This window comes from Pseudophryne corroboree, chromosome 2, assembly GCF_028390025.1.
Source record: "Pseudophryne corroboree isolate aPseCor3 chromosome 2, aPseCor3.hap2, whole genome shotgun sequence".
Classification (NCBI taxonomy): Eukaryota; Metazoa; Chordata; class Amphibia; order Anura; family Myobatrachidae; genus Pseudophryne; species Pseudophryne corroboree.
The window spans coordinates 239,924,276-239,951,325 of NC_086445.1; the positions used below are offsets into that span (position 1 = coordinate 239,924,276).

The 27,050-nt window shown below is 48.7% G+C and overlaps 1 protein-coding gene across 2 annotated transcripts in view; it reads left to right on the plus strand.

Moving 5' to 3' along the window:
• TIMELESS (timeless circadian regulator) overlaps positions 1 to 27,050 on the plus strand; it is a 419,423-nt gene that overhangs the window by 135,963 nt on the left and 256,410 nt on the right. For both annotated transcript variants that reach the window (XM_063952567.1, XM_063952568.1), the window contains one exon: positions 476 to 563. In XM_063952567.1, the coding sequence (XP_063808637.1) occupies positions 476 to 563 (88 nt within the window). The remainder of the gene's footprint in view (positions 1 to 475; positions 564 to 27,050) is intronic.

Below are 27,050 nucleotides of genomic sequence, written 5' to 3' on the forward strand. Positions count from 1 at the left end.
TTCCTTGAAGGTACATGTATACACTCTCTCGATCTTATTCCAGTTTTGCCCCCAGTATAATCCTTTCTACAGGGGTTGCTGTAGGCAGAGGGTGGGGTATAGGGGAGGATGACGCTTCTGGCTTCAAATGTTAACTTTGGTTACCAGACTCTTCTTCCTCCGCTATATTCTTGGTTTTCCGTGTCCCCCATAGACTCAGAGATAGGCATTTGATAGGTAAGAACAACAATTCAATTTTATCTGACCCAGAGGCCACCACTATGGCTTAATTTCTAGCGCATAATGTTCTTAGATCACTGTTATTTTCATTAGATTGAAGTGCTGCTATTCTCATTTGATTACATTACCTGTAAATCAGAAATGTTTCACATTTCAATCATACGAGTACAGTAATAGACACGTTTCTGCACTGATGCAAATATTGAATGCACATCAATTTATGTAACTGTTATTTTTTATTTTTTTTCCCCTCCAGGCATTCGCGGTTTGGAGGCTCTTACATCATTCAGGGTTTAAAGTCTATTGGAGATAAAGATATTGTTTACCACAAGGGGATTCATAATGTAAGTATTTTACATGGTGTTATTGGAGCTGTATATTCAGTTATACAAATTTACTTAATCATATTTATAATACTCCAGTTATAAGATTTAAGTGCTGTATAATTAGAGGATACAGCTAGCAATAAATGAAGGCTAGTGCATGATTTTTAACATAATGCATGTTTAGCCAATTTATTTTTAAAAGCATTACTTAAACCCTAATAAGATCCTGGGACGATGTGCCTCTTACCAGTCATGTTGCTGTATCCCATACATGGACACCTAGTATTTATTTTCCCAGGAGACACTTGTACAATCTATGTATCATGACTACTAAAGAGTTTCATTAAAAATATTTTTCTCTAACGTCCTAGTGGATGCTGGTGACTCCGTAAGGACCATGGGGAATAGACGGGCTCCGCAGGAGACATGGGCACTTGAAGAAAGAATTTAGATTCTGGTGTGCTCTGGCTCCTCCCTCTATGTCCCTCCTCCAGACCTCAGTTTGAGACTGTGCCCGGACGAGCTGGGTGCTGTTCAGTGAGCTCTCCTGAGCTTGCTGTGAGAAAGTATTTTGTTAGGTTTTTTATTTTCAGGGAGCTCTGCTGGCAACAGACTCCCTGCATCGTGGGACAGAGGGGAGAGAAGCAGCCCTACTCTCTGAAGCTAGGTCCAGCTTCTTAGGCTACTGGACACCATTAGCTCCAGAGGGATCGTACACAGGATCTCACCCTCGTCGTCCGATCCCAGAGCCGCTCCGCTGTCCCCTTCGCAGAGCCGTTAGAGAGAAGCCGGGTGAGTATGAGAAGCAAGAAGACTTCGAAATCGGCGGCAGAAGACTCCATTCTTCACTGAGGTAACGCACAGCACTGCAGCTGTGCGCCATTGCTCCCACACACCTCCCATACTCCGGTTACTGTAAGGGTGCAGCGCGCAGGGGAGGGCGCCCTGGGCAGCATATGGACCTCTTTTGGCAAAAGTACACATATATACAGTTGGGCACTGTATATATGTATGAGCCCCCGCCAAGAAAATGTATATTTAAGCGGGACAGAAGCCCGCCGTCGAGGGGGCGGGGCTTCTTCCTCAGCACTCACCTGCGCCATTTTTTCTCCACAGCTCCGCTAAGAGGAAGCTCCCCAGGCTCTCCCCTGCAGATACACGGTAGAAGAGGGTAAAAAGAGAGGGGGGGGGGGGGCACATAATTAGGCGCAAAAATCTATATAAACAGCAGCTACTGGGTTAACATTAAGTTACTGTGTTATTCCTGGGTTTATAGCGCTGGGGTGTGTGCTGGCATACTCTCTCTCTGTCTCTCCAAAGGGCCTTGTGGGGGAATTGTCTTCAGATGAGCATTCCCTGAGTGTGTGGTGTGTCGGTACGTGTGTGTCGACATGTCTGCGGTAAAAGGCTCCCCTAAGGAGGAGATGAAGCAAATGTGTGTGTGAGTGGTGTCTCCGTCGACAACGCCGACACCTGTTTGGATATGTGAAATTAAGTGCCAAGGTAAATTTATTGCACAAAAGATTAGAGAACAGACAGGGAATCTACCCATGTCTGTCCCTATGTCGCATAGACCTTCAGAGTCTCTCAATGCTCACTATCCAAAATAAGACACTGATATCGACACGGAGGCTGACTCCAGTGTCGACTACGATAATGCAAAGTTACAGCCAAAATGGCAGGAAAGTATTCAATATATGATTATTGTAATAAAAAATGTTTTGCATATCACTGATGACTCATCTGTCCCTGACACAAGTGTACACATGTTTAAGGGGAAGAAAGCTGAGGTAAATTTCCCTCCTCTCATGAAGAAAAAGAGCGGGAATCTCCAGACAAGAGACTGCAGTTTCCCACAAAGAATTCTCAGGGAGGATCCTTTCCCTACTAGGGCCAGGATACGATGGGAATCTTCCCCTAGGGTGTCACGTTTGCCCAAAAGGTAGCGCGGACTTAACAGCTATCCTCAGGGATCCTGCAGATAGCATGCAGTAAAAGTACTTTGAAGTCCATTTACACACATTCTGGTACTCTACTCAGACCGGCGATTGTGTCGGCATGGGTTTATAGCACTGTAGCAGCGTGGACACCTTATCAGCAGAGAAAGAGACCCTAGTATGTATGTATATATATATATATAGATAGATAGATAGATAGATAAATAAAAGATGCTGTCTTAGATCTATATATAAAACATGCCCAAAGAGACATTAGTCTACTGCAGGCCTGGCCAACCTGTGGCTCTCCAGATGTTGTGAAACTACACATCCCAGCATGCCCTGTCACAGTTTTAGCCTTCCCTAATAGCAAAACTGTAGCAAAGCATGATGGGACTTGTAGTTTTACAACAGCTGGAGAGCCACAGGTTGGCCAGGCCTGGTCTACTGGGTTCTAGAGTCAACGCTATGTCGATTTCTGCTTGACGTGTTCTGTGGAACATGCAATGGACAGGTGATGCCGACTTAAGAGGCATATGGAAGGTTTACCTTACAAGGCTGAGGATTGTGTGGAGAAGGGATCTCGGACCTGGTCTCCACAGCTATAGCTGGTAATTCTGATCTTTTGCCTTTTATTCCAGCACAGCCTAGGAAAGCACGACATTATCAAATGCAGTCCTTTCGATCACAAAGAAACAAGAAAGTCCGAGGTGCGTCCTTTCTTGCCAGAGGCAGGGGCAGAGGAAAGAAGCTGCATCCTCTACGGCCTCTACAAAATCCACCGCATGTCGCTGGGGCTCCACAGGCGGAGCTAGGCCCGGTGGGGGCACGTCTTCGAAATTTCAGCCACAAGTGGGTTCACTCCCTGTTGGATCCCTGGGCAATAGATATTGTGTCTCAGGGAAACAAGCTGGGCTTCGAGGAGATGCCCCCTCACCGACGGCCCTGCCGGCTTACCCCCACGAGAGGGAAGTAGTGTTAACTGCAATTCACAAATTGTATCTTCAACAGGTGGTGGTCAAGGTTCCCCTTCTTCAACAAAGAGGGGGTTATTATTCGACCATGTTGTAGTCCCGAAACCGGACGGTTCGGTCAGACCCATATTGAATTTAAAATCCCTTAACATATACCTGAAAAGGTTCAAGTTCAAGATGGAATCGCTGAGAGCGGTCGTCGCAAGCCTGGAAGGGGGGGGATTTTATGGTGTCTCTGGACATAAAGGATGCATACCTTCATGTCCCCATTTATCCACCTCATCAGGCGTACCTCAGATTTGTGGTACAGGATTGTCATTACCAATTTCAGACGTTGCCGTTTGGTCTCTCCACGGCACCGAGAATATTTACCAAGGTAATGGCGGAAATGGTACTCCTGCGGAAGCAAGGGGTCGCAATTATCCCATACTTGGACGATCTCCTCATAAAAGCGGGATCAAGAGAGCAGTTGCTGATCAGCGTAGCACTTTCTCTGGAAGTGTAACGGCAACACGGCTGTATTCTAAATATTCCAAAGTCGCAGTTGGTTCCTACGGCTCGTCTGCCTTTCCTAGGCATGATTCTAGACAGACCAGAAAAGGGTTTATCTCCCGATAGAGAGAGCTCAGGAGCTCATGACACTGGTCAGGAACCTATTAAAACCAAAACAGATGTCAGTTCATCACTGCACTCGAGTCCTGGGAAGGATGGTGGCATCATACGAGGCCATTCCCTTCGGCAGGTTCCATGCGAGGACTTTTTAATGGGACTTACTGGACAAGTGGTCCGGATCACATCTTCAGATGCATCGGTTAATCACCCTATCCCCCAGGACCAGGGTGTCTCTCCGGTGGTGGCTGCAGAGTGCTCACCTTCTCGAGGGCCGCAGATTCGGCATTCAGGACTGGGTCCTGGTGACCACGGATGCAAGCCTCCGAGGGTGGGGAGCAGTCACACAGGGAAGAAATTTCCAAGGTCTGTGGTCAAGTCAGGAGACTTGCCTTCACATCAACATCCTGGAACTAAGGGCCGTGTACAACGCCCTATGTCAAGCGGAGACCCTGCTTCCGAACCAACCGGTTCTGATTCAATCAGACACCATCACCGCAGTGGCTCATGTAAACCGGCAAGGCGGCACAAGGAGCAGGGTAGCGATGGCGGAAGCCACCAGAATTCTTCGCTGTGCGGAAAATCACGTAAGCGCACTGTCAGCAGTGTTCATCCCGGGAGTGGACAACTGGGAAGCAGACTTTCTCAGCAGACACGACCTCCACCCGGGAGAGTGGGGACTTAATCAGGAAGTCTTCGCACAGACAGCAAGTTGGTGGGTAATGCCACAGGTGGACATGATGGCATCCCGCCTCAACAAAAAACTACAGAGGTATTGCGCCAGGTCAAGAGGCCCTCAGGCGATAGCTGTAGACGCCCTCGTGACACCGTGGGTGTTCCAGTCGGTCTATGTATTTCCTCCTCTTCCTCTCATACCCAAGGTGCTGAGAATAATAAGAAAAAGAGGAGTGAGAACGATATTCATTGTTCCAGATTGGCCACGAAGGACTTGGTATCCAGATCTGCAAGAAATGCTCACAGAGGACCCGTGGCCTCTTCCTTTAAGACAGGACTTGTTGCAACAGGGGCCCTGTCTGTTCCAAGACTTACCGCGGCTGCGTTTGACGGCATGGCGGTTGAACGCCGGATCCTAGCGGAGGAAGGCATTCCGGAGGAGGTTATTCCTACGCTGATAAAGGCTAGGAAGGACGTGACAGCTCAACATTATCACCGTATATGGCGAAAATATGTTGCTCTGTGTGAGGCCACGAATGCCCCTACGGAGGAATTACAGCTGGGCCGTTTCCTTCACTTCCTACAGTCAGGAGTGAATTTGGGCATAAAATTGGGGTCCATTAAGGTCCAGATTTCGGCCCTATCCATTTTCCTTCAAAAGGAGTTGACTTCTCTACCTGAAGTTCAGACGTTTGTAAAGGGAGTGCTGCATATTCAGCCCCCTTTTGTGCCTCCAGTGGCACCTTGGGATCTTAACGTGGTGTTGAGTTTCCTGAAATCCCACTGGTTTGAGCCACTCAAAACGGTGGAGTTGAAATATCTCACGTGGAAGGTGGTCATGCTATTAGCCTTGGCTTCGGCTAGGCGTGTGTCAGAGTTGGCGGCTTTGTCACATAAAAGCCCCTATCTGGTTTTCCATGCGGATCAAGCAGAATTGCGGACCCGTCCACAATTTCTGCTGAAAGTGGTTTCATCCTTTCATATAAACCAACCTATTGTGGTGCCTGTGGCTACTACGGACTTGAAGGATTCCGACTTGCTTGATGTAGTCAGGGCTTTGAAGGTTTATGTAGCCAGAACGGCTAGGGTCAGGAAAACAGAGTCTTTGTTTATCCTGTATGCTTCCAACAAGCTTGGTGCTCCTGCTTCAAAGCAGACTATTGTTCGCTGGATCTGTAACACGATTCAGCAGGCTCATTCGGCGCCTGGATTGCCGCTGCCAAAATCAGTTAAGGCCCATTCCACTAGGAAGGTGGGCTCTTCTTGGGCGGCTGCCCGAGGGGTCTCGGCATTACAACTTTGCCGAGCGGCTACTTGGTCATGTTCAAACATTTTTGCAAAGTTCTACAAGTTTGATACCCTGGCCGAGGAGGACCTTGCGTTTGCTCAATCGGTGCTGCAGAGTCATCCGCACTCTCCCGCCCGTTTGGGAGCTTTGGTATAATCCCCATGGTCCTTATGGAGTCCCCAGCATCCACTAGGACGTTAGAGAAGATAAGATTTTACTTACCGGTAAATCTTTTTCTCGTAGTCCGTAGTGTGCTGGGCGCCCGTCCCAAGTGCGGACTTCTTCTGCAATGCTTGTATATAGTTATTGCTTAAATAAGGGTTATGTTATGGTTGCATCAGGGTCGACCTGTTGCTCTGTTGTTGTTCATACTGTTGACTGGGTATGTTTATCTCAAGTTATACGGTGTGATTGGTGTGGCTGGTATGAATCTTGCCCTGGATTACCAAAATCCTTTCCTTGTACTGTCAGCTCTTCCGGGCATAGTTTCTCTAACTGAGGTCTGGAGGAGGGACATAGAGAGAGGAGCCCGAGCACACCAGAATCTAAATTCTTTCTTAAAGTGCCCATGTCTCCTGCGGAGTCCGTCTATTCCCCATGGTCCTTACGGAGTCCCCAGCATCCACTACGGACTACGAGAGATAGATTTACCGGTAAGTAAAATCTTATCTTCCATTCTATCTGGTGAACACAGCTACCATGGTTTGAGTTTGGGTGCATGAGCTGGGAACTTAAAAGGTTGATTTTGTTCTTTGAGTGCTATAACTCCTCCCCTCATCAACCTCTGTTTAAGTTAAGTTTCAGATTCTGGGCACATTTTCATTTTGGAAGGCATATTTCTCTATCGTCCTAGTGGATGCTGGGGTTCCTGAAAGGACCATGGGGAATAGCGGCTCCGCAGGAGACAGGGCACAAAAGTAAAGCTTTCCGATCAGGTGGTGTGCACTGGCTCCTCCCCCTATGACCCTCCTCCAAGCCAGTTAGATTTTTGTGCCCGGCCGAGAAGGGTGCAATCTAGGTGGCTCTCCCAAAGAGCTGCTTAGAAAAGTTTAGCTTAGGTTTTTTATTTTACAGTGAGTCCTGCTGGCAACAGGATCACTGCAACGAGGGACTTAGGGGAGAAGAAGTGAACTCACCTGCGTGCAGGATGGATTGGCTTCTTGGCTACTGGACATCAGCTCCAGAGGGACGATCACAGGTACAGCCTGGATGGTCACCGGAGCCTTGCCGCCGGCCCCCTTGCAGATGCTGAAATAAGAAGAGGTCCAGAATCGGCGGCAGAAGACTCCTCAGTCTTCTAAAGGTAGCGCACAGCACTGCAGCTGTGCGCCATTTTCCTCTCAGCACACTTCACACGGCAGTCACTGAGGGTGCAGGGCGCTGGGAGGGGGGCGCCCTGGGAGGCAAATGAAAACCTATTTTGGCTAAAAATACCTCACATATAGCCTCCGGAGGCTATATGGAGATATTTAACCCCTGCCAGAATCCGTTAAGAGCGGGAGACGAGGCCGCCGAAAAAGGGGCGGGGCCTATCTCCTCAGCACACAGCGCCATTTTCCCTCACAGAAAGGCTGGAGGGAAGGCTCCCAGGCTCTCCCCTGCACTGCACTACAGAAACAGGGTTAAAACAGAGAGGGGGGGCACTAATTTGGCGTTAGAAATATATAAAAGATGCTATAAGGGAAAACACTTATATAAGGTTGTCCCTATATAATTATAGCGTTTTTGGTGTGTGCTGGCAAACTCTCCCTCTGTCTCTCCAAAGGGCTAGTGGGTCCTGTCCTCTATCAGAGCATTCCCTGTGTGTGTGCTGTGTGTCGGTACGTGTGTGTCGACATGTAGGAGGACGATGTTGGTGAGGAGGCGGAGCAATTGCCTGTAATGGTGATGTCACTCTCTAGGGAGTCGACACCGGAATGGATGGCTTATTTAGGGAATTACGTGATAATGTCAACACGCTGCAAGGTCGGTTGACGACATGAGACGGCCGACAAACAATTAGTACCGGTCCAGACGTCTCAAAAACACCGTCAGGGGTTTTAAAACGCCCGTTTACTTTAGTCGGTCGACACAGACACAGACAGGGACACTGAATCCAGTGTCGACGGTGAATAAACAAACGTATTCCTTATTAGGGCCACACGTTAAAGGCAATGAAGGAGGTGTTACATATTTCTGATACTACAAGTACCACAAAAGAGGGTATTATGTGGGATGTGAAAAAACTACCATAGTTTTTCCTGAATCAGATAAATTAAATAAAGTGTGTGATGATGCGTGGGTTCCCCCCGATAGAAAATTATGGGCGGTATACCCTTTCCCGCCAGAAGTTAGGGCGCGTTGGGAAACACCCCTTAGGGTGGATAAGGCGCTCACACGCTTATCAAAACAAGTGGCGGTACCGTCTATAGATAGGGCCGTCCTCAAGGACCAGCTGACAGGAGGCTGGAAAATATCATAAAAAGTATATACACACATACTGGTGTTATACTGCGACCAGCGATCGCCTCAGCCTGGATGTGCAGAGCTGGGGTGGCTTGGTCGGATTCCCTGACTAAAAATATTGATACCCTTGACAGGGACAGTATTTTATTGACTATAGAGCATTTAAAGGATGCATTTCTATATATGCGAGATGCACAGAGGGATATTTGCACTCTGGCATCAAGAGTAAATGCGATGTCCATAACTGCCAGAAGATGTTATGGACACGACAGGGGTCAGGTGATGCAGATTCCAAACGGCACAAAGGTGTATTGCCGTATAAAGGAAGAGGAGTTATTTGGGGTCGGTCCATCGGACCTGGTGGCCACGGCAACTGCTGGAAAATCCACCGTTTTTACCCTAAGTCACATCTCTGCAGAAAAAGACACCGTCTTTTCAGCCTCAGTCCTTTCGTCCCTATAAGATCATATCTGCCCAGGGATAGAGGAAAGGGAAGAAGACTGCAGCAGGCAGCCCATTCCCAGGAACAGAAGCGTTCCACCGCTTCTGACAAGTTCTCAGCATGGCGCTGAGACCGTACAGGACCCCTGGATCCTACAAGTAGTATCCCAGGGGTACAGATTGGAATGTCGAGACGTTTCCCCTTCGCAGGCTCCTGAAGTCTGCTTTACCAAGGTCTCCCTCCGACAAGGAGGCAGTATGGGAAAAAAATTCACAAGCTGTATTCCCAGCAGGTGATAATTAAATTACCCCTCCTACTACAAGAAAAGGGGTATTATTCCACACTATATTGTGGTACTGAAGCCAGAAGGCTAGGTGAGACTTATTCTAAATCTAAAAAATTTTTGAACACTTACAAAGGTTCAAATCAAGATGGAGTCACTCAGAGCAGTGATAACGAACCAGGAAGAAGGGGACTATATAGTGTCCCGGGACATCAGGGATGCTTACCTCTATGTCCCAAATTTGCCCTTCTCACTAAGGGTACCTCAGGTTCGTGGTGCAGAACTGTCACTATCAGTTTCAGACGCTGCCGTTTGGATTGTCCACGGCACCCCGGGTCTTTACTAAGGTAATGGCCGAAATGATGATTCTTCTTCGAAGAAAAGGCGTCTTAATTATCCCTTACTTGGACGATCTCCTGATAAGGGCATAGTCCAGGGAACAGTTGGAGGTAGGAGTAGCACTATCTCGGATACTGCTACAACAGCACGGGTGGATTCTAAATATTCCAAAATCGCAGCTGATCCCGACGACACGTCTGCTGTGCCTAGGGATGATTCTGGACACAGTCCAGAAAAAGGTGTTTCTCCCGAAAGAGAAAGCCAGGGAGTTATCCGAGCTAGTCAGGAACCTCCTAAAAACAGTGCATCATTGCACAAGGGTCCTGGTAGAAAATGGTGGCTTCCTACGAAGCAATTCCATTCGGCAGATTTCACGCAAGAACTTTTCAGTGGGATCTGCTGGACAAATGGTCCGGATCGCATCTTCAGATGCATCAGCGGATAACCCTATATCCAATGACAAGGGTGTCTCTCCTGTGGTGGTTATAGAGTGCTCATCTTCTAGTGGGCCGCAGATTCGGCATTCAGGATTGGATGCTGGTGACCACGGAGCCCAGCCCGAGAGGCTGGGGAGCAGTCACACAAGGAAAAAATTTCCAGGGAGTGTGATCAAGTCTGGAGACTTTTCTCCACATAAATATACTGGAGCTAAGGGTAAATTTATAATGCTCTAAGCTTAGCAAGACCTCTGCTTCAAGGTCAGCCGGTATTGATCCAGTGGGAAAAACATCACGGCAGTCGCCCACGTAAACAGACAGGGCGACACAAGAAGCAGGAGGGCAATGGCAAAAACTGCAAGGACTTTTCGCTGGGCGGAAAATCATGTGATAGCACTGTCAGCAGTGTTTCATCCCGGGAATGGAAACTGGGAAGCAGACTTCCTCAGCAGGCACGACCTCCACCCGGGAGAGTGGAAACTTCATCGGGAAGTTTTTTCCACATGATTGTAAACCGTTGGGAAATACCAAAGGTGGACATGATGGCGTCCCGTCTGAACAAAAAACGGGACAGGTATTGCGCCAGGTCAAGAGACCCTCAGGCAATAGCTGTGGACGGTCTGGTAACACCGTGGGTGTACCAGTCGGTGTATGTGTTCCCTCCTCTGCTTCTCATACCTAAGGTGCTGAGAATTATAAGACGTAGAGGAGTAAGAACTATACTCATGGCTCCGGATTGGCCAAGAAGGACTTGGTACCCGGAACTTCAAGAGATGTTTACAGAGGTCTTATGGCCTCTGCCGCTAAGAAGGGACTTGCTTCAGCAAGTACCATGTCTGTTCCAAGACTTACCGCAGCTGCGTTTGTTGGCATGGCGGTGGAACGCCGGATCCTAAGGGAAAAAGGCATTCCGGAAGAGGTCATTCCTACCCTGGTCAAAGCCAGAAAGGAGGTGAACGCACAACATTATCACCACATGTGGCGAAAATATGTTGCGTGGTGTGAGGCCAGGAAGGCCCCACAAAGAAATTTCAACTCGGTCGATTCCTGCATTTCCTGCAAACAGGAGTGTCTATGGGCCTCAAATTGGGGTCCATTAAGGTTCAAATTTCGGCCCTGTCAATTTTCTTCCAGAAAGAATTGGCTTCAGTTCCTGATGTCCAGAACTTTGTCAAGGGAGTATTGCATATACAACCCTCTTTTGTGCCTCCAGTGGCACTGTGGGATCTCAACGTAGTTCTGGGATTCTTCAAGTCACATTGGTTTAAAACCAGTCAAATCTGTGGATTTGAAGCATCTCACATGAAAAGTGACCATGTTCTTGGCCCTGGCCTGGACCAGGCGAGTGTCAAATTGGTGGTTTTTTTCTCAAAAAAGCCCATATTTGTTTGTCCATTCGGACAGGGCAGAGCTGCGGACTCGTCCCCAGTTCTCTCCCTAAGGTGGTGTCAGTGTTTCACCTGAACCAGCTTATTGTGGTGCCTTGCACCTACTAGGGACTTGGAGGACTCCAAGTTGCTAGATGTTGTCAGGGCCCTGAAAATATAGGTTCCAGGACGGCTGGAGTCAGGAAAACTGACTTGCTGTTATCCTGTATGCACCCAACAAACTGGGTGCTCTTGCTTTTAAGCAGACTATTGCTAGTTGGATGTGTAATACAATTCAGCTTGCACATTCTGTGGCAGGCCTGCCACAGCCAAAATATGTAAATGCCCATTCCACAAGGAAGGTGGGCTCATCTTGGGCGGCTGCCCGAGGGGTCTCGGCTTTACAACTTTGCCGAGCGGTTATTTAGTCAGGGGCAAACACGTTTGTAAAATCCTACAAATTTGATACCCTGGCTAAGGAGGACCTGGAGTTCTCTCATTCGGTGCTGCAGAGTCATCCGCACTCTCCCGCCCGTTTGGGAGCTTTGGTATAATCCCCATGGTCCTTTCAGGAACCCCAGCATCCACTAGGACGATAGAGAAAATAAGAATTTACTTACCGATAATTCTATTTCTCGGAGTCCGTAGTGGATGCTGGGCGCCCATCCCAAGTGCGGATTATCTGCAATACTTGTACATAGTTACAAAAATCGGGTTATTATTGTTGTGAGCCATCTTTTCAGAGGCTCCGCTGTTATCATACTGTTAACTGGGTTTAGATCACAAGTTGTACGGTGTGATTGGTGTGGCTGGTATGAGTCTTACCCGGGATTCAAAATTCCTCCCTTATTGTGTACGCTCGTCCGGGCACAGTACCTAACTGGCTTGGAGGAGGGTCATAGGGGGAGGAGCCAGTGCACACCACCTGATCGGAAAGCTTTACTTTTGTGCCCTGTCTCCTGCGGAGCCGCTATTCCCCATGGTCCTTTCAGGAACCCCAGCATCCACTACGGACTCCGAGAAATAGAATTATCGGTAAGTAAATTCTTATTTTCTGGTAGCGTCGCTAATGCTAAAATAAGGTTATCAGCATTTTTCAGGCCTCAGTAATTGATAAATTATAATATATATATATAGACTCGTGCCAGAAAAACTGAGACATCTGTCTAGTAATGCGTAGCTCCTCTTTTTATTGGATTACAGCAGCAAAATGATGGGGCATAGCCTCCACAACCTCTTTGCAGTGTTGCATAGATAATGTACATACACCATGGGGTATATGCAATTGCGGTCGAATTGCCGCAAATGTCGAAAAACGGGGCATTTTCGATGCAAAAAATTTTTTTGACAATGCAATACAGTACTTTTCGACAAAAAAACGTCCGTTTCAGATTCGATTTTTTGAAATTCGACAGTTGTCAAATTTGACATGTCTGCAATGGTAAAAATGCGGCTTTTCGACAAAAGTATATTCAATTGAAGAATGTCGATTCGACAACAGTGCTTTTCAACAGTCATTTCGTCAATTTCAGTCCGCCTCATTTTGGTGGCGGAATCTAATAAATTTTTTTAAAAACTTGGGTTTTTTTTTGTTGTTGTTGCTAATAGCATATCTATTTATATTGGAAGGGATTATCTACTTGGTTTGTCTATTAGGAGCCACAAGTATTATTTATATATTTTTTAAAAGAATATATATATATTTTTTTTTTGTACTGACTAAAATAATATGAAGAGATCAGAGCATGTTTTTCAGTGGGAAGGGGTGGGAATGGGTTAAAAATCAAGAAATAAAATGCGTGGGGTCCCCCTCCTAAGCATAACTAGCCTCGGGCTCTTTGAGCCGGTCCTGGTTGTAAAAATACGGGGGGGGGGGGGAATTGACAGGGGATCCCCCGTATTTTTACAACCACTCTGCGTCCGGTCCTGGTGCAAAAAATACTGGGGACAAAAAGCGTAGGGGTCCCCCGAATTTTTAACACCAGCACCGGGCTCCACTAGCTGGAGAGATTATGCCACAGCCGGGGGACACTTTTATACTGGTACCTGCGGCCGTGACATTAAATCCCCAACTAGTCACACCTGGACGGAGTACCCTGGAGGAGTGGGGACCCCTTAAATCAAGGGGTCCCCCCCTCCAGCCACCCAAGGGCCAGGGGTGAAGCCAAGTACGTGGATTATAAAGAGAAGAGGACAGATGCTACACAGGATTTTTGTGAGTATAATTTTATTTTCAGGTACCCCATGGATTCTACATGGAGAAGTGGACAGAGTCGGCGTGTGAACATAGGTAAGTATGTGTGTGTCGGCGTGCATGTATGTAATAAAGTTTTACTTTCACGGTGTCTGTGTACTGTTTTTATTTGGGTATTTTTTTTGCAGTAGAACTACAGGTACCAGCGGGCCCGTTCCCCCCCCGCATGCTGGTACTTGTGGTTCTCCAAGTACCAGCTTGCGGGGGAGGCTTGCTGGGACTTGTAGTTCTGCTACAAAAAACAATATTCTTTTATTGGACACAAGGCTATCAGCCCCCCATCCGCAGCCCTTGGATGGGAGGGACAGCCTCGGGCTTCACCCCTGGGTGGCTGGAGGGGGTGACCCCTTGATTTAAGGGGTCCCCACTCCTCCAGGGTACCCCGGCCAGGGGTGACTAGTTGGGGATTTAATGCCACGGCCGCAGGGACCAGTATAAAAGTGTCCCCCGGCTGTGGCATTATCTCTCCAGCTAGTGGAGGCCGGTGCTGGTGTTAAAAATAGGGGGGACCCCTACGCTTTTTGTCCCCCGTATTTTTTGCACCAGGACCGGACGCAGAGCCCACTGCTGGTTGTATAAATACGGGGGATCCCCTGTCAATTTCCCTCCCGTATTTTTACAACCAGGATCGGCTCAAAGAGCCCGAGGCTGGTTATGCTTAGGAGGGGGGACCCGACGCAATTTTATCTGGGTTTTCTCTGACGTCCTAGTGGATGCTGGGAACTCCGTAAGGGGGAATAGACGGGCTCCGCAGGAGACTGGGCACTCTAAGAAAGAATTAGGACTACTGGTGTGCACTGGCTCCTCCCTCTATGCCCCTCCTCCAGACCTCAGTTAGAATCTGTGCCCGGCTCGAGCTGGTTGCACACTAGGGGCTCTCCTGAGCTTCTAGTAAAGAAAGTTTCTCTGACGTCCTAGTGGATGCTGGGAACTCCGTAAGGACCATGGGGAATAGACGGGCTCCGCAGGAGACTGGGCACTCTAAAAGGAAGATTAGGTACTATCTGGTGTGCACTGGCTCCTCCCTCTATGCCCCTCCTCCAGACCCCAGTTGGATTTCTGTGCCCGGCCGAGCTGGATGCACACTAGGGGCTCTCCTGAGCTCCTAGAAAGAAAGTATATGTTAGGTTTTTTATTTTACAGTGAGACCTGCTGGCAACAGGCTCACTGCAACGAGGGACTAAGGGGAGAAGAAGCGAACCTACCTGCTTGCAGCTAGCTTGGGCTTCTTAGGCTACTGGACACCATTAGCTCCAGAGGGATCGACCGCAGGACCCGTCCTTGGTGTTCGTTCCCGGAGCCGCGCCGCCGTCCCCCTTACAGAGCCAGAAGCATGAAGATGGTCCGGAAAATCGGCGGCAGAAGACTTCAGTCTTCACCAAGGTAGCGCACAGCACTGCAGCTGTGCGCCATTGCTCCTCATACACACTTCACACTCCGGTCACTGAGGGTGCAGGGCGCTGGGGGGGGGGGGGCGGCGCCCTGAGCAGCAATAAAAACACCTTGGCTGGCAAAATAATCACAATATATAGCCCCAGAGGCTATATATGTGATAATTACCCCTGCCAGAATCCATAAATAAGCGGGAGAAAAGTCCGCGAAAAAGGGGCGGAGCTATCTCCCTCGGCACACTGGCGCCATTTTCTCTTCACAGTGTAGCTGGAAGACAGCTCCCCAGGCTCTCCCCTGTAGTTTTCAGGCTCAAAGGGTTAAAAAGAGAGGGGGGGCACTAAATTTAGGCGCAATATTGTTTATACAAGCAGCTATTGGGGAAAACTCAGTGATAGTGTTTATCCCTACATTATATAGCGCTCTGGTGTGTGCTGGCATACTCTCTCTTTGTCTCCCCAAAGGGCTGTGTGGGGTCCTGTCCTCAGTCAGAGCATTCCCTGTGTGTCTGCGGTGTGTCGGTACGGCTGTGTCGACATGTTTGATGAGGAGGCTTATGTGGAGGCGGAGCAGATGCCGATAAATGGGATGTCGCCCCCTGTAGGCCGACACCAGAGTGGATGGATAGGTGGAAGGTATTAACCGACAGTGTCAACTCCTTACATAAAAGGCTGGATGACGTAACAGCTATTGGACAGCCGGCTTCTCAGCCCGCGCCTGCCCAGGCGTCTCAAAGGCCATCAGGGGCTCAAAAACGCCCGCTCCCTCAGATGGCAGACACAGATGTCAACACGGAGTCTGAATCCAGTGTCGACGAGGTTGAGACATATACACAATCCACTAGGAACATCCGTTACATGATCCCGGCAATAAAAAAAATGTGTTACACATTTCTGACATTAACCCAAGTACCACTAAAAAAGGGTTTTATGTTTGGGGAGAAAAAGCAGGCAGTGTTTTGTTCCCCCATCAAATGAGTGAATGAAGTGTGAAAAAGCGTGGGTTCCCCCGATAAGAAACTGGTAATTTCTAAAAAGTTACTGATGGCGTACCTTTTCCTGCCAGAGGATAAGTTACGCTGGGAGATATCCCCTAGGGTGGATAAGGAGCTCACACGTTTGTCAAAAAAGGTGGCACTGCCGTCTTAGGATACGGCCACTTTGAAGGTACCTGCTGATAAAAAGCAGGAGGCTATCCTGAAGTCTGTATTTACACACTCAGGTACTAGACTGAGACCTGCAGATAGTGCTGCTGCAGCGTGGTCTGTGACCCTGTCAAACAGGGATACTATTTTGCGAACATAAGACGTCGTCTTATATATGAGGGATGCACAGAGGGATATTTTGCCGGCTGGCATCCAGAATTAATGCAATGTCCATTCTGTCAGGAGGGTATTAGAGACCCGACACTGGACAGGTGATGCTGACTTTAAAAGGCACATAGAGCCTTATAAGGGTGAGGAATTGTTTGGGGATGGTCTCTGGGACCTCGTATCCACAGCAACAGCTGGGAAGAAATTTTTTTACCTCAGGTTTCCTCACAGCCTAAGAAAGCACTGTATTATCAGGTACAGTCCTTTCGGCTTCAGAAAAGCAAGCGGGTCAAAGGCGCTTCCTTTCTGCACAGAGACGAGGAAAGAGGGAAAAAGCTGCACCAGTCAGCCAGTTCCCAGAATCAAAATTCTTCCCCCGCTTCCTCTGAGTCCACCGCATGACGCGGGGGCTCCACAGGCGTAGCCAGGTACGGTGGGGGCCGCCTCAAAAAATTCAGCGATCAGTGGGCTCGCTCACAGGTGGATCCCTGGATCCTTCAAGTAGTATCTCAGGGGTACAGGCTGGAATTCGAGGCGTCTCCCCCCCGCCGTTTCCTCAAATCTGCCTTGCCGACAACTCCCTCAGGCAGGGAGGCTGTGCTAGAGGCAATTCACAAGCTGTATTCCCAGCAGGTGATAGTCAAGGTGCCCCTACTTCAACAAGGACGGGGTTACTATTCCACACTGTTTGTGGTACCGAAACCGGACGGTTCGGTGAGACCCATTTTAAATTTGAAGTCCTTGAACACATATAAAAAAAATTCAAGTTCAAGATGGAATCGCTCAAGGCGGTTATTGCAAGCCTGGAGGAGGGGGATTACATGGTATCCCTGGACATCAAGGATGCTTACCTACATGTCCCCATTTACCATCCTCACCAGGAGTACCTCAGATTTGTGGTACAGGATTGCCATTACCAATTCCAAACACTGCCGTTTGGACTGTCCACGGCACCGAGGGTCTTTACCAAGGTAATGGCAGAAATGATGATACTCCTTCGAAAAAAGGGAGTTTTTAATTATCCCGTACTTGGACGATCTCCTTATAAAGGCGAGGTCCATGGAGCAGTTGTTGGTCAGAGTAGCACTATCTCGGGAAGTGCTACAACAGCACGGATGGATTCTATACATTCCAAAGTCACAGCTGGTTCCTACCACACGCCTGCTGTTCCTGGGGATGGTTCTGGACACAGAACAGAAAAAAGTGTTTCTCCCGCAGGAGAAAGCCAAGGAGCTGTCATCTCTAGTCAGAGACCTCCTGAAACCAAAACAGGTATCGGTGCATCACTGCACACGAGTCCTGGGAAAAATGGTAGCTTCTTACGAAGCAAAATTCCATTCGGCAGGTTCCATGCAAGAACCTTTCAGTGGGACCTCTTGGACAAGTGGTCGGAATCGCATCTTCAGATGCATCGGCTGATAACCCTGTCTCCAAGGACCAGGGTATCTCTACTGTGGTGGCTGCAGAGTGCTCATCTTCAAGAGGGCCGCAGATTCGGCATACAGGACTGGGTCCTGGTGACCACGGATGCCAGCCTTCGAGGCTGGGGGGCAGTCACACAGGGAAGAAATTTCCAAGGACTTTGGTCAAGTCAGGAGTCGTCCCTACACATAAATATTCTGGAACTGAGGGCCATTTACAATGCCCTAAGTCTGGCAAGGCCTCTGCTTCAAAACCAGCCGGTACTGATCCAATCAGACAACATCACGGCAGTCGCCCATGTAAACAGACAGGGCGGCACAAGAAGCAGGATGGCGATGGCAGAAGCCACAAGGATTCTCCGATGGGCGGAAAATCACGTCTTAGCACTGTCAGCAGTGTTCATTCCGGGAGTGGACAACTGGGAAGCAGACTTCCTCAGCAGACACGACCGACACCCGGGAGAGTGGGGACTTCATCCAGAAGTCTTCCAACTGTTGGTAAACCGTTGGGAAAGGCCACAGGTGGACATGATGGCGTCCCGCCTAAACAAAAAACTAGATATTGCGCCAGGTCAAGGGACCCTCAGGCAATAGCTGTGGACGCTCTAGTGACACCGTGGGTGTACCAGTCGGTTTATGTATTCCCTCCTCTGCCTCTCATACCAAAGGTACTGAGAATAATAAGAAAACGAGGAGTAAGAACGATACTCGTGGTTCCGGATGGGCCAAGAAGAGCTTGGTACCCAGAACTTCAAGAAATAATATCAGAGGACCCATGGCCTCTACCGCTCAGACAGGATCTGCTACAGCAGGGGCCCTGTCTGTTCCAAGACTTACCGCGCCTGCGTTGGACGGCATGGCGGTTGAATTCCGGATCCTAAAGCAAAAGGGCATTCCGGAGGAAGTCATTCCTACGCTGATAAAAGCCAGGAAAGAAGTAACCGCAAACCATTATCACCGTATTTGGCGAAAATATGTTGCGTGGTGTGAGGCCAGGAAGGCCCCAACAGAGCAATTTCAGCTGGGTCGTTTTCTGCACTTCCTACAGTCAGGAGTGACTATGGGCCTAAATTTGGGTTCCATTAAGGTCCAGATTTTGGCTCTGTCGATTTTCTTACAGAAAGAACTGGCTTCACTGTCTGGAGTTCAGACATTTGTAAAGGGAGTGCTACATATTCAGCCCCTTTTTTGTGCCTTCTGTGGCACCTTGGGATCTCAACGTGGTGTTGAGTTTCTTAAAATCACATTGGTTTGAGCCACTTAAAACTGTGGATTTGAAATATCTCACGTGGAAAGTGGTCATGTTATTGGCCTTGGCTTCGGCCAGGCATGTGTCAGAATTGGCGGCTTTGTCATGTAAAAGCCCTTATCTGATTTTACATATGGATAGGGCAGAATTGAGGACTCGTCCCCAGTTTCTCCCTAAGGTGGTATCAGCTTTTCACTTGAACCAACCTATTGTAGTGCCTGCGGCTACTAGGGACTTGGAAGATTCCAAGTTACTGGACGTAGTCAGGGCCTTAAAAATTTATATTTCCAGGACGGCTGGAGTCAGGAAAACTGACTCGTTTTTTATCCTGTAGGCACCCAACAAAATAGGTGCTCCTGCTTCTAAGCAGACTATTGCTCGCTGAATTTGTAGCACAATTCAGCTGGAGCATTCTGCGGCTGGATTGCCGCATCCTAAATCAGTAACAGCCCATTCCACGAGGAAAGTGGGCTCATCTTGGGCGGCTGCCCGAGGGGTCTCGGCTTTACAACTTTGCCGAGCTGCAACTTGGTCAGGGGCAAACACGTTTGCTAAATTCTACAAATTTGATACCCTGGCTGAGGAGGACCTTGAGTTCTCTCATTCGGTGCTGCAGAGTCATCCGCACTCTCCCGCCCGTTTGGGAGCTTTGGTATAATCCCCATGGTCCTTACGGAGTTCCCAGCATCCACTAGGACGTCAGAGAAAATAAGATTTTACTCACCGGTAAATCTATTTCTCGTAGTCCGTAGTGGATGCTGGGCGCCCATCCCAAGTGCGGATTGTCTGCAATACTTGTATATAGTTATTGCCTAACTAAAGGGTTATTGTTGAGCCATCTGTTGAGAGGCTCAGTTTTATTTCATACTGTTAACTGGGTATAGTATCACGAGTTATACGGTGTGATTGGTGTGGCTGGTATGAGTCTTACCCGGGATTCAAAATCCTTCCTTATTGTGTCAGCTCTTCCGGGCACAGTATCCTAACTGAGGTCTGGAGGAGGGGCATAGAGGGAGGAGCCAGTGCACACCAGATAGTACCTAATCTTTCTTTTAGAGTGCCCAGTCTCCTGTGGAGCCCGTCTATTCCCCATGGTCCTTACGGAGTTCCCAGCATCCACTACGGACTACGTGAAATAGATTTACCGGTGAGTAAAATCTTATTATTTATTAGGTTTTTTATTTTCAGTGAGATCTGCTGGCAACAGACTCACTGCTACGAGGGACTTAGGGGAGAGAAGCGAACCTACCTGCTTGCAGCTAGCTTGGGCTTCTAGGCTACTGGACACCATTAGCTCCAGAGGGATCGAACACAGGCCCAGCCTCGGTCGTCCGGTCCCGGAGCCGCGCCGCTGTCCCCCTTGCAGAGCCAGAAGCAAGAAGAACGTCCTGGAAATCGGCGGCTGAAGACTCCGGTCTTCATTAAGGTAGCGCACAGCACTGCAGCTGTGCGCCATTGCTCCCTATGCACACCACATACTCCGGTCACTAATGGGTGCAGGGCGCTGGGGGGGGGCGCCCTGGGCTGCAATTAGAATACCTTAAAGTGGCAAAAAAACACATAATATAGTCTGATAAACTATATATGTGTAAAAATCCCCTGCCATAATATTAATAAAAGAGCGGGATAAGCCCGCCGAGAAGGGGGCGGGGCTATCTCCCTCAGCACACTGGCGCCATTTTCTCTTCACAGCGCCGCTGGAAGACAGCTCCCCAGGCTCTCCCCTGCAGTTTCCAGGCTCAATAGGGTAAAAAAGAGAGGGGGGGCACTAAATTTAGGCGCAAAACTGTATATTATAGCTGCTATAGGGAAAATCACTTTGTGTAGTGTAAATCCGTTTATATAGCGCTGTGGTGTGTGCTGGCATACTCTCTCTCTGTCTCCCCAAAGGACTTTGTGGGGTCCTGTCCTCAGTCAGAGCATTCCCTGTGTGTGTGCGGTGTCGGTACGGCTGTGTCGACATGTTTGATGAGGAGACTTACGTGGAGGCGGAGCAGGTGCCGATAAATGTGATGTCACCCCCTGCGGGGTCAACACCAGAGTGGATGGATATGTGGAAGGTATTAACCGACAGTGTCAACTCCTTACATAAAAGGTTCGATGACATAACAGCTGTGGGACAGCCGGCTACTCAGCCAGTGCCTGCCCAGGCGTCTCAAAGGCCATCAGGGGCTCAAAAACGCCCGCTACCTCAGATGGCAGACACAGATGTCGACACGGAGTCTGACTCCAGTGTCGACGACGACGAGACTAATGTACATTCCACCAGGGCCATCCGTTGCATGATTACGGCTATGAAAAATGTGTTGCACATTTCTGACATTAACCCAGGTACCACAAAAAAGGGTATTATGTTTGGGGAGAAAAAGCAACCAGTGGTTTTTCCCCCATCAGATGAGTTAAATGAAGTGTGTGAAGAAGCGTGGGCTTCCCCTGATAAAAAACTAGTGATTTCTAAAAAGTTACTAATGGCGTACCCTTTCCCGCCAGAGGACAGGGTACGTTGGGAGACATCCCCGAGGGTGGATAAAGCGCTCACACGCTTGTCAAAAAAGGTGGCACTACCGTCTCAGGATACGGCCGCCTTAAAGGAGCCTGCGGATAGAAAGCAGGAGGCTATCCTGAAGTCTGTATATACACCCTCAGGTACTATACTAAGACCTGCTATTGCTTCAGCATGGATGTGCAGTGCTGCAGCAGCGTGGTCTGATTCCCTGTCTGATAACATTGATTCCCTTGACAGGGACACTATATTGCTAACCATAGAGCATATTAAAGACGTAGTCTTATATATGAGAGATGCACAGAGGGATATTTGCCGGCTGGCATCTAGAATAAATGCAATGTCCATTTCTGCCAGGAGAGTATTATGGACTCAGCAGTGGACAGGTGATGCGGATTCTAAAAGGCACATGGAGGTTTTTCCTTACAAGGGTGAGGAATTGTTTGGGGATGGTCTCTCGGACCTCGTTTCCACAGCGACAGCTGGGAAGTCGACATTTTTACCTCAGGTTCCCTCACAGCCTAAGAAAGCACCGTATTATCAGGTACAGTCCTTTCGGCCCCAGAAAGGCAAGCGGGTTAAAGGCGCGTCCTTTCTGCCCAGAGGCAGGGGTAGAGGGAAAAAGCTGCACCATACAGCCAGTTCCCAAGAACAAAAATCCTCCCCTGCTTCCACTAAATCCACCGCATGACGCTGGGGCTCCACTGGTGGAGCCAGGTGCGGTGGGGGCCCGTCTCCGGAACTTCAGCGACCGGTGGGTTCGCTCACAAGTGGATCCCTGGGTTCTACAAGTGGTATCTCAGGGATACATGCTGGAATTCGAGACGTCTCCCCCTCGCCGTTACCTCAAATCAGCCTTGCAAGCTACTCCCCCAGACAGGGAGGTAGTGCTGGCGGCAATTCACAAGCTGTACCTCCAGCAGGTGATAATCAAAGTTCCCCTCCTTCAACAGGGATGGGGTTACTATTCCACAATGTTTGTGGTACCGAAACCAGACGGTTCGGTGAGACCCATTCTAAATTTGAAATTCTTGAACACTTATATAAGAAGGTTCAAGTTCAAAATGGAATCGCTCAGGGCGGTTATTGCAAGCCTGGAAGAAGGGGATTACATGGTATCACTGGAAATCAAGGATGCTTACCTGCATGTCCCCATTTACCCACCTCACCAGGTGTACCTCCGTTTTGTGGTACAAGACTGCCATTACCAATTCCAGACGTTGCCGTTTGGTCTGTCCACGGCACCGAGGGTATTTACCAAGGTAATGGCCGAAATGATGATACTCCTTCGAAAGAAGGGAGTTATAATTATCCCATACTTGGACGATCTCCTTATAAAGGCGAGGTCCAGGGAGCAGTTGTTGGTCGGAGTAGCACTATCTCAGGAAGTGCTACAACAGCACGGCTGGATTCTGAATATTCCAAAGTCGCAGCTGGTTCCTACGACGCGTCTGCTGTTTCTGGGTATGGTTCTGGACACAGAACAGAAGAAGGTGTTTCTCCCGGAGGAGAGGGCCAAGGATTTGTCATCTCTGGTCAGAGACCTCCTGAAACCAAAACAGGTGTCGGTGCATCACTGCACGCGAGTCCTGGGAAAGATGGTAGCTTCTTACGAGGCAATTCCATTCGCCAGGTTCCATGCAAGGATCTTTCAGTGGGATCTGTTAGACAAGTGGTCCGGATCGCATCTTCAGATGCATCGGCTGATCACCCTGTCCCCGAGGGCCAGGGTGTCTCTGCTGTGGTGGCTGCAGAGTGCTCATCTTCTCGAGGGCCGCATATTCGGCATACAGGACTGGGTCCTGGTGACCACGGATGCAAGCCTCCGAGGTTGGGGGGCAGTCACGCAGGGAAGAAACTTCCAAGGACAACGGTCGAGTCAGGAGGCTACCCTACACATAAATTTTCTGGAACTAAGGGCCATTTACAATGCCCTAAGTCAGGCAAGACCCCTGCTTCAAAACCAGCCGGTGCTGATTCAGTCAGACAACATCACGGCAGTCGCCCATGTAAACCGACAGGGCGGCACAAGAAGCAGGATGGCGATGGCAGAAGCCACAAGGATTCTCCGATGGGCGGAGAATCACGTGATAGCACTGTCAGCAGTGTTCATTCCGGGAGTGGACAACTGGGAAGCAGACTTCCTCAGCAGGCACGACCTCCACCCGGGAGAGTGGGGACTTCATCCAGAAGTCTTCCAACTGATTGTAAACCGTTGGGAAAGGCCACAGGTGGACATGATGGCGTCCCGCCTAAACAAAAAGCTAAAAAGATATTGCGCCAGGTCAAGGGACCCTCAGGCGATAGCTGTGGACGCTCTAGTGACACCGTGGGTGTACCAGTCGGTTTATGTGTTCCCTCCTCTTCCTCTCATACCAAAGGTGCTGAGGATAATAAGAAAGAGAGGAGTATGAACTATACTGATCGTTCCGGATTGGCCAAGAAGGACTTGGTACCCGGAACTACAAGAAATGATCTCAGAGGACCCTTGGCCTCTGCCTCTCAGACTGGACCTGCTACAGCAGGGGCCCTGTCTGTTCCAAGACTTACCGCGGCTGCGTTTGACGGCATGGCGGTTGAACGCCGGATCCTGATGGAAAAGGGCATTCTGGTTGAAGTAATTCCTACGCTGATAAAGGCTAGGAAAGATGTGACAGCAAAGCATTATCACTGCATATGGCGAAAATATGTTGCTTGGTGTGAGGCTATGAAGGCCCCCACAGAAGAATTTCAGCTGGGTCGATTTCTGCACTTCCTACAGTCAGGAGTGACTATGGGCCTAAAATTGGGATCCATTAAAGTCCAGATTTCGGCCCTGTCTATTTTCTTTCAAAAAGAACTGGCTTCACTACCTGAAGTTCAGATGTTTGTTAAGGGAGTGCTGCATATTCAGCCCCCTTTTGTGCCCCCAGTGGCACCTTGGGATCTCAACGTTGTGTTGGATTTCCTGAAATCACATTGGTTTGAGCCACTTCAGACCGTGGAATTAAAGTATCTCACGCGGAAAGTGGTCATGCTTTTGGCCTTAGCTTCGGCTAGGTAGGTGTCAGAATTGGCGGCTTTGTCCTGTAAAAGCCCCTATCTGATCTTCCATATGGACAGAGCAGAATTGAGGACGCGTCCCCAATTCCTCCCTAAGGTAGTATCGGCGTTTCATTTGAACCAACCTATTGTGGTGCCTGCGGCTACTCGGGACTTGGAGGCCTCCAAGTTGCTGGACGTAGTCCGGGCCCTGAAAATCTATGTTTCCAGGACGGCTAAAGTCAGAAAGACTGACTCGCTGTTTATCCTGCATGCACCCAACAAGCTGGGTGCTCCTGCTTCTAAGCAGACTATTGCTCGCTGGATCTGCTCCACGATTCAACTTGCACATTCTGCGGCTGGACTGCCGCATCCTAAATCAGTCAAAGCCCATTCCACGAGGAAGGTGGGCTCTTCTTGGGCGGCTGCCCGAGGGGTCTTGGCTTTACAACTTTGCCGAGCTGCTACCTGGTCGGGATCAAACACGTTTGCAAAATTCTACAAGTTTGATACCTTGGCTGAGGAGGACCTTGAGTTTGCTCATTTGGTGCTGCAGAGTCATCCGCACTCTCCCGCCCGTTTGGGAGCTTTGGTATAATCCCCATGGTCCTTACGGAGTTCCCAGCATCCACTAGGACGTCAGAGAAAATAAGAATTTACTCACCGGTAATTCTATTTCTCGTAGTCCGTAGTGGATGCTGGGCGCCCATCCCAAGTGCGGATTGTCTGCAATACTTGTATATAGTTATTGCCTAACTAAAGGGTTATTGTTATGAGCCATCTGTTAGTGAGGCTCAGTTGTTATTCATACTGTTAACTGGGTATAGTATCACGAGTTGTACGGTGTGATTGGTGTGGCTGGTATGAGTCTTACCCGGGATTCCAAATCCTTTCCTTATTGTGTCAGCTCTTCCGGGCACAGTTTCCCTAACTGAGGTCTGGAGGAGGGGCATAGAGGGAGGAGCCAGTGCACACCAGTAGTCCTAATTCTTTCTTAGAGTGCCCAGTCTCCTGCGGGGCCCTTCTATTCCCCATGGTCCTTACGGAGTTCCCAGCATCCACTACGGACTACGAGAAATAGAATTACCGGTGAGTAAATTCTTATTTTTTAAACACTTTTGTGCCGTCCAAAAAGTTGAATCCAGGACGCACACTATCCGTCAATTGGTCCGTTTTTCGACAGTGGGACTGTCGAATCCGTTTTTTATTGAATATGTCGAATTCGGGTCCCGGCGGTAGGGTGTCTGACTGTCGAATTAAAAAACGGTCGAATTCCAGCTGGAATTCGACTGCAATTGTATATACCCCTATGTCTCTTGAATAATGGCCCCCTAATATTTGTCAATGGTGGAAACTTGCCATTGAAAGCACATTGAATTGCATCCCACATGTTCTGTTGAGTTCAAATCCGTTGATGCCAAATTCAGAGGAATGCGCCGCCAGCCATTTTCTGTTGACTGTGGACCTGTGCGCTGACAAAGTGGGGCTAATTCAGATCTGATCGCAGCAGCAAATTTGTTAGCTAGTGGGCAAAACCATGTGCACTGCAGGAGAAGCAGATATAACATTTGAAGAGAGAGTTAGATTTGGGTGGGTTATATTGTTTCTGTGCAGGGTAAATACTGTCTGCTTTATTTTTCTCTGCAATTTAGATTTCAGTTTGAACACTTTACACCTAAATCATACTCTCTCTGCACATGTTATATCTGCCCCACCTGCAGTGTACATGGTTTTGCCCATTAGCTAACAAATTTGCTGCTGCGATCAGATCTGAATTACCTCCATTGTCAGCTGGCTCCTGTCTGAGTGACTGCATATCATGAAAGGGAGCAAATGATCTGCATTATAGATGTTTAGCATCCTCCACTCAGTAATTTCCTCAGATATGTCAGGGGTCCTAATGCGTGCCTTCTGAAAATACCCCAGAACTTATCCAAGCCATCGCCTCCCTAGACTGTCACTTGTTGGCATGGGGGGTCCATTGCCTCATGTTTTTTTTTATCCACATGCATAATTGTTCATCTGCCCAAAAGAGTTTGGATCCCAACTTGTTGGACCAGTCTATACATTTGACGTTATCTTGCAACCAATGGTGGTGTTCACGAGCTCAAGCAGTGCGCAGAGCCTTGCCTTGGGGTCAGCGGTGGGACCCAAGTGGGCTGTCTTCTCCTGTACCCCATAGAAGAAGAGGAGCGTTAAACTATTGAACACTGCTTTCACATGTGGCCTAGTATAAACTTTTGCAGTTATCCACAGCAGTGTTGCACGCTGGTCGGATGTTCCAATGTATGCCACCTCTGTATGCAGATACAGCTGCAGTCGCACACAGAATATGGAAACGCCACATATCATTTTAATCAGCATAAACTGCTTATGCATCCTAGTATAATAGTTTTGTGAATAAGATGCATTTTAATGGAAAAAGTTGCACGTAAAGACGCTGTACGCTACTGAGTCACTCTACGATATGGTGTGACTAGAAGGACTGTTTAACATGCAGGTATGATAGATGTAAGTGACACATCTGTACCTATTCGTCAACTGCAGAAGGTACCATTTA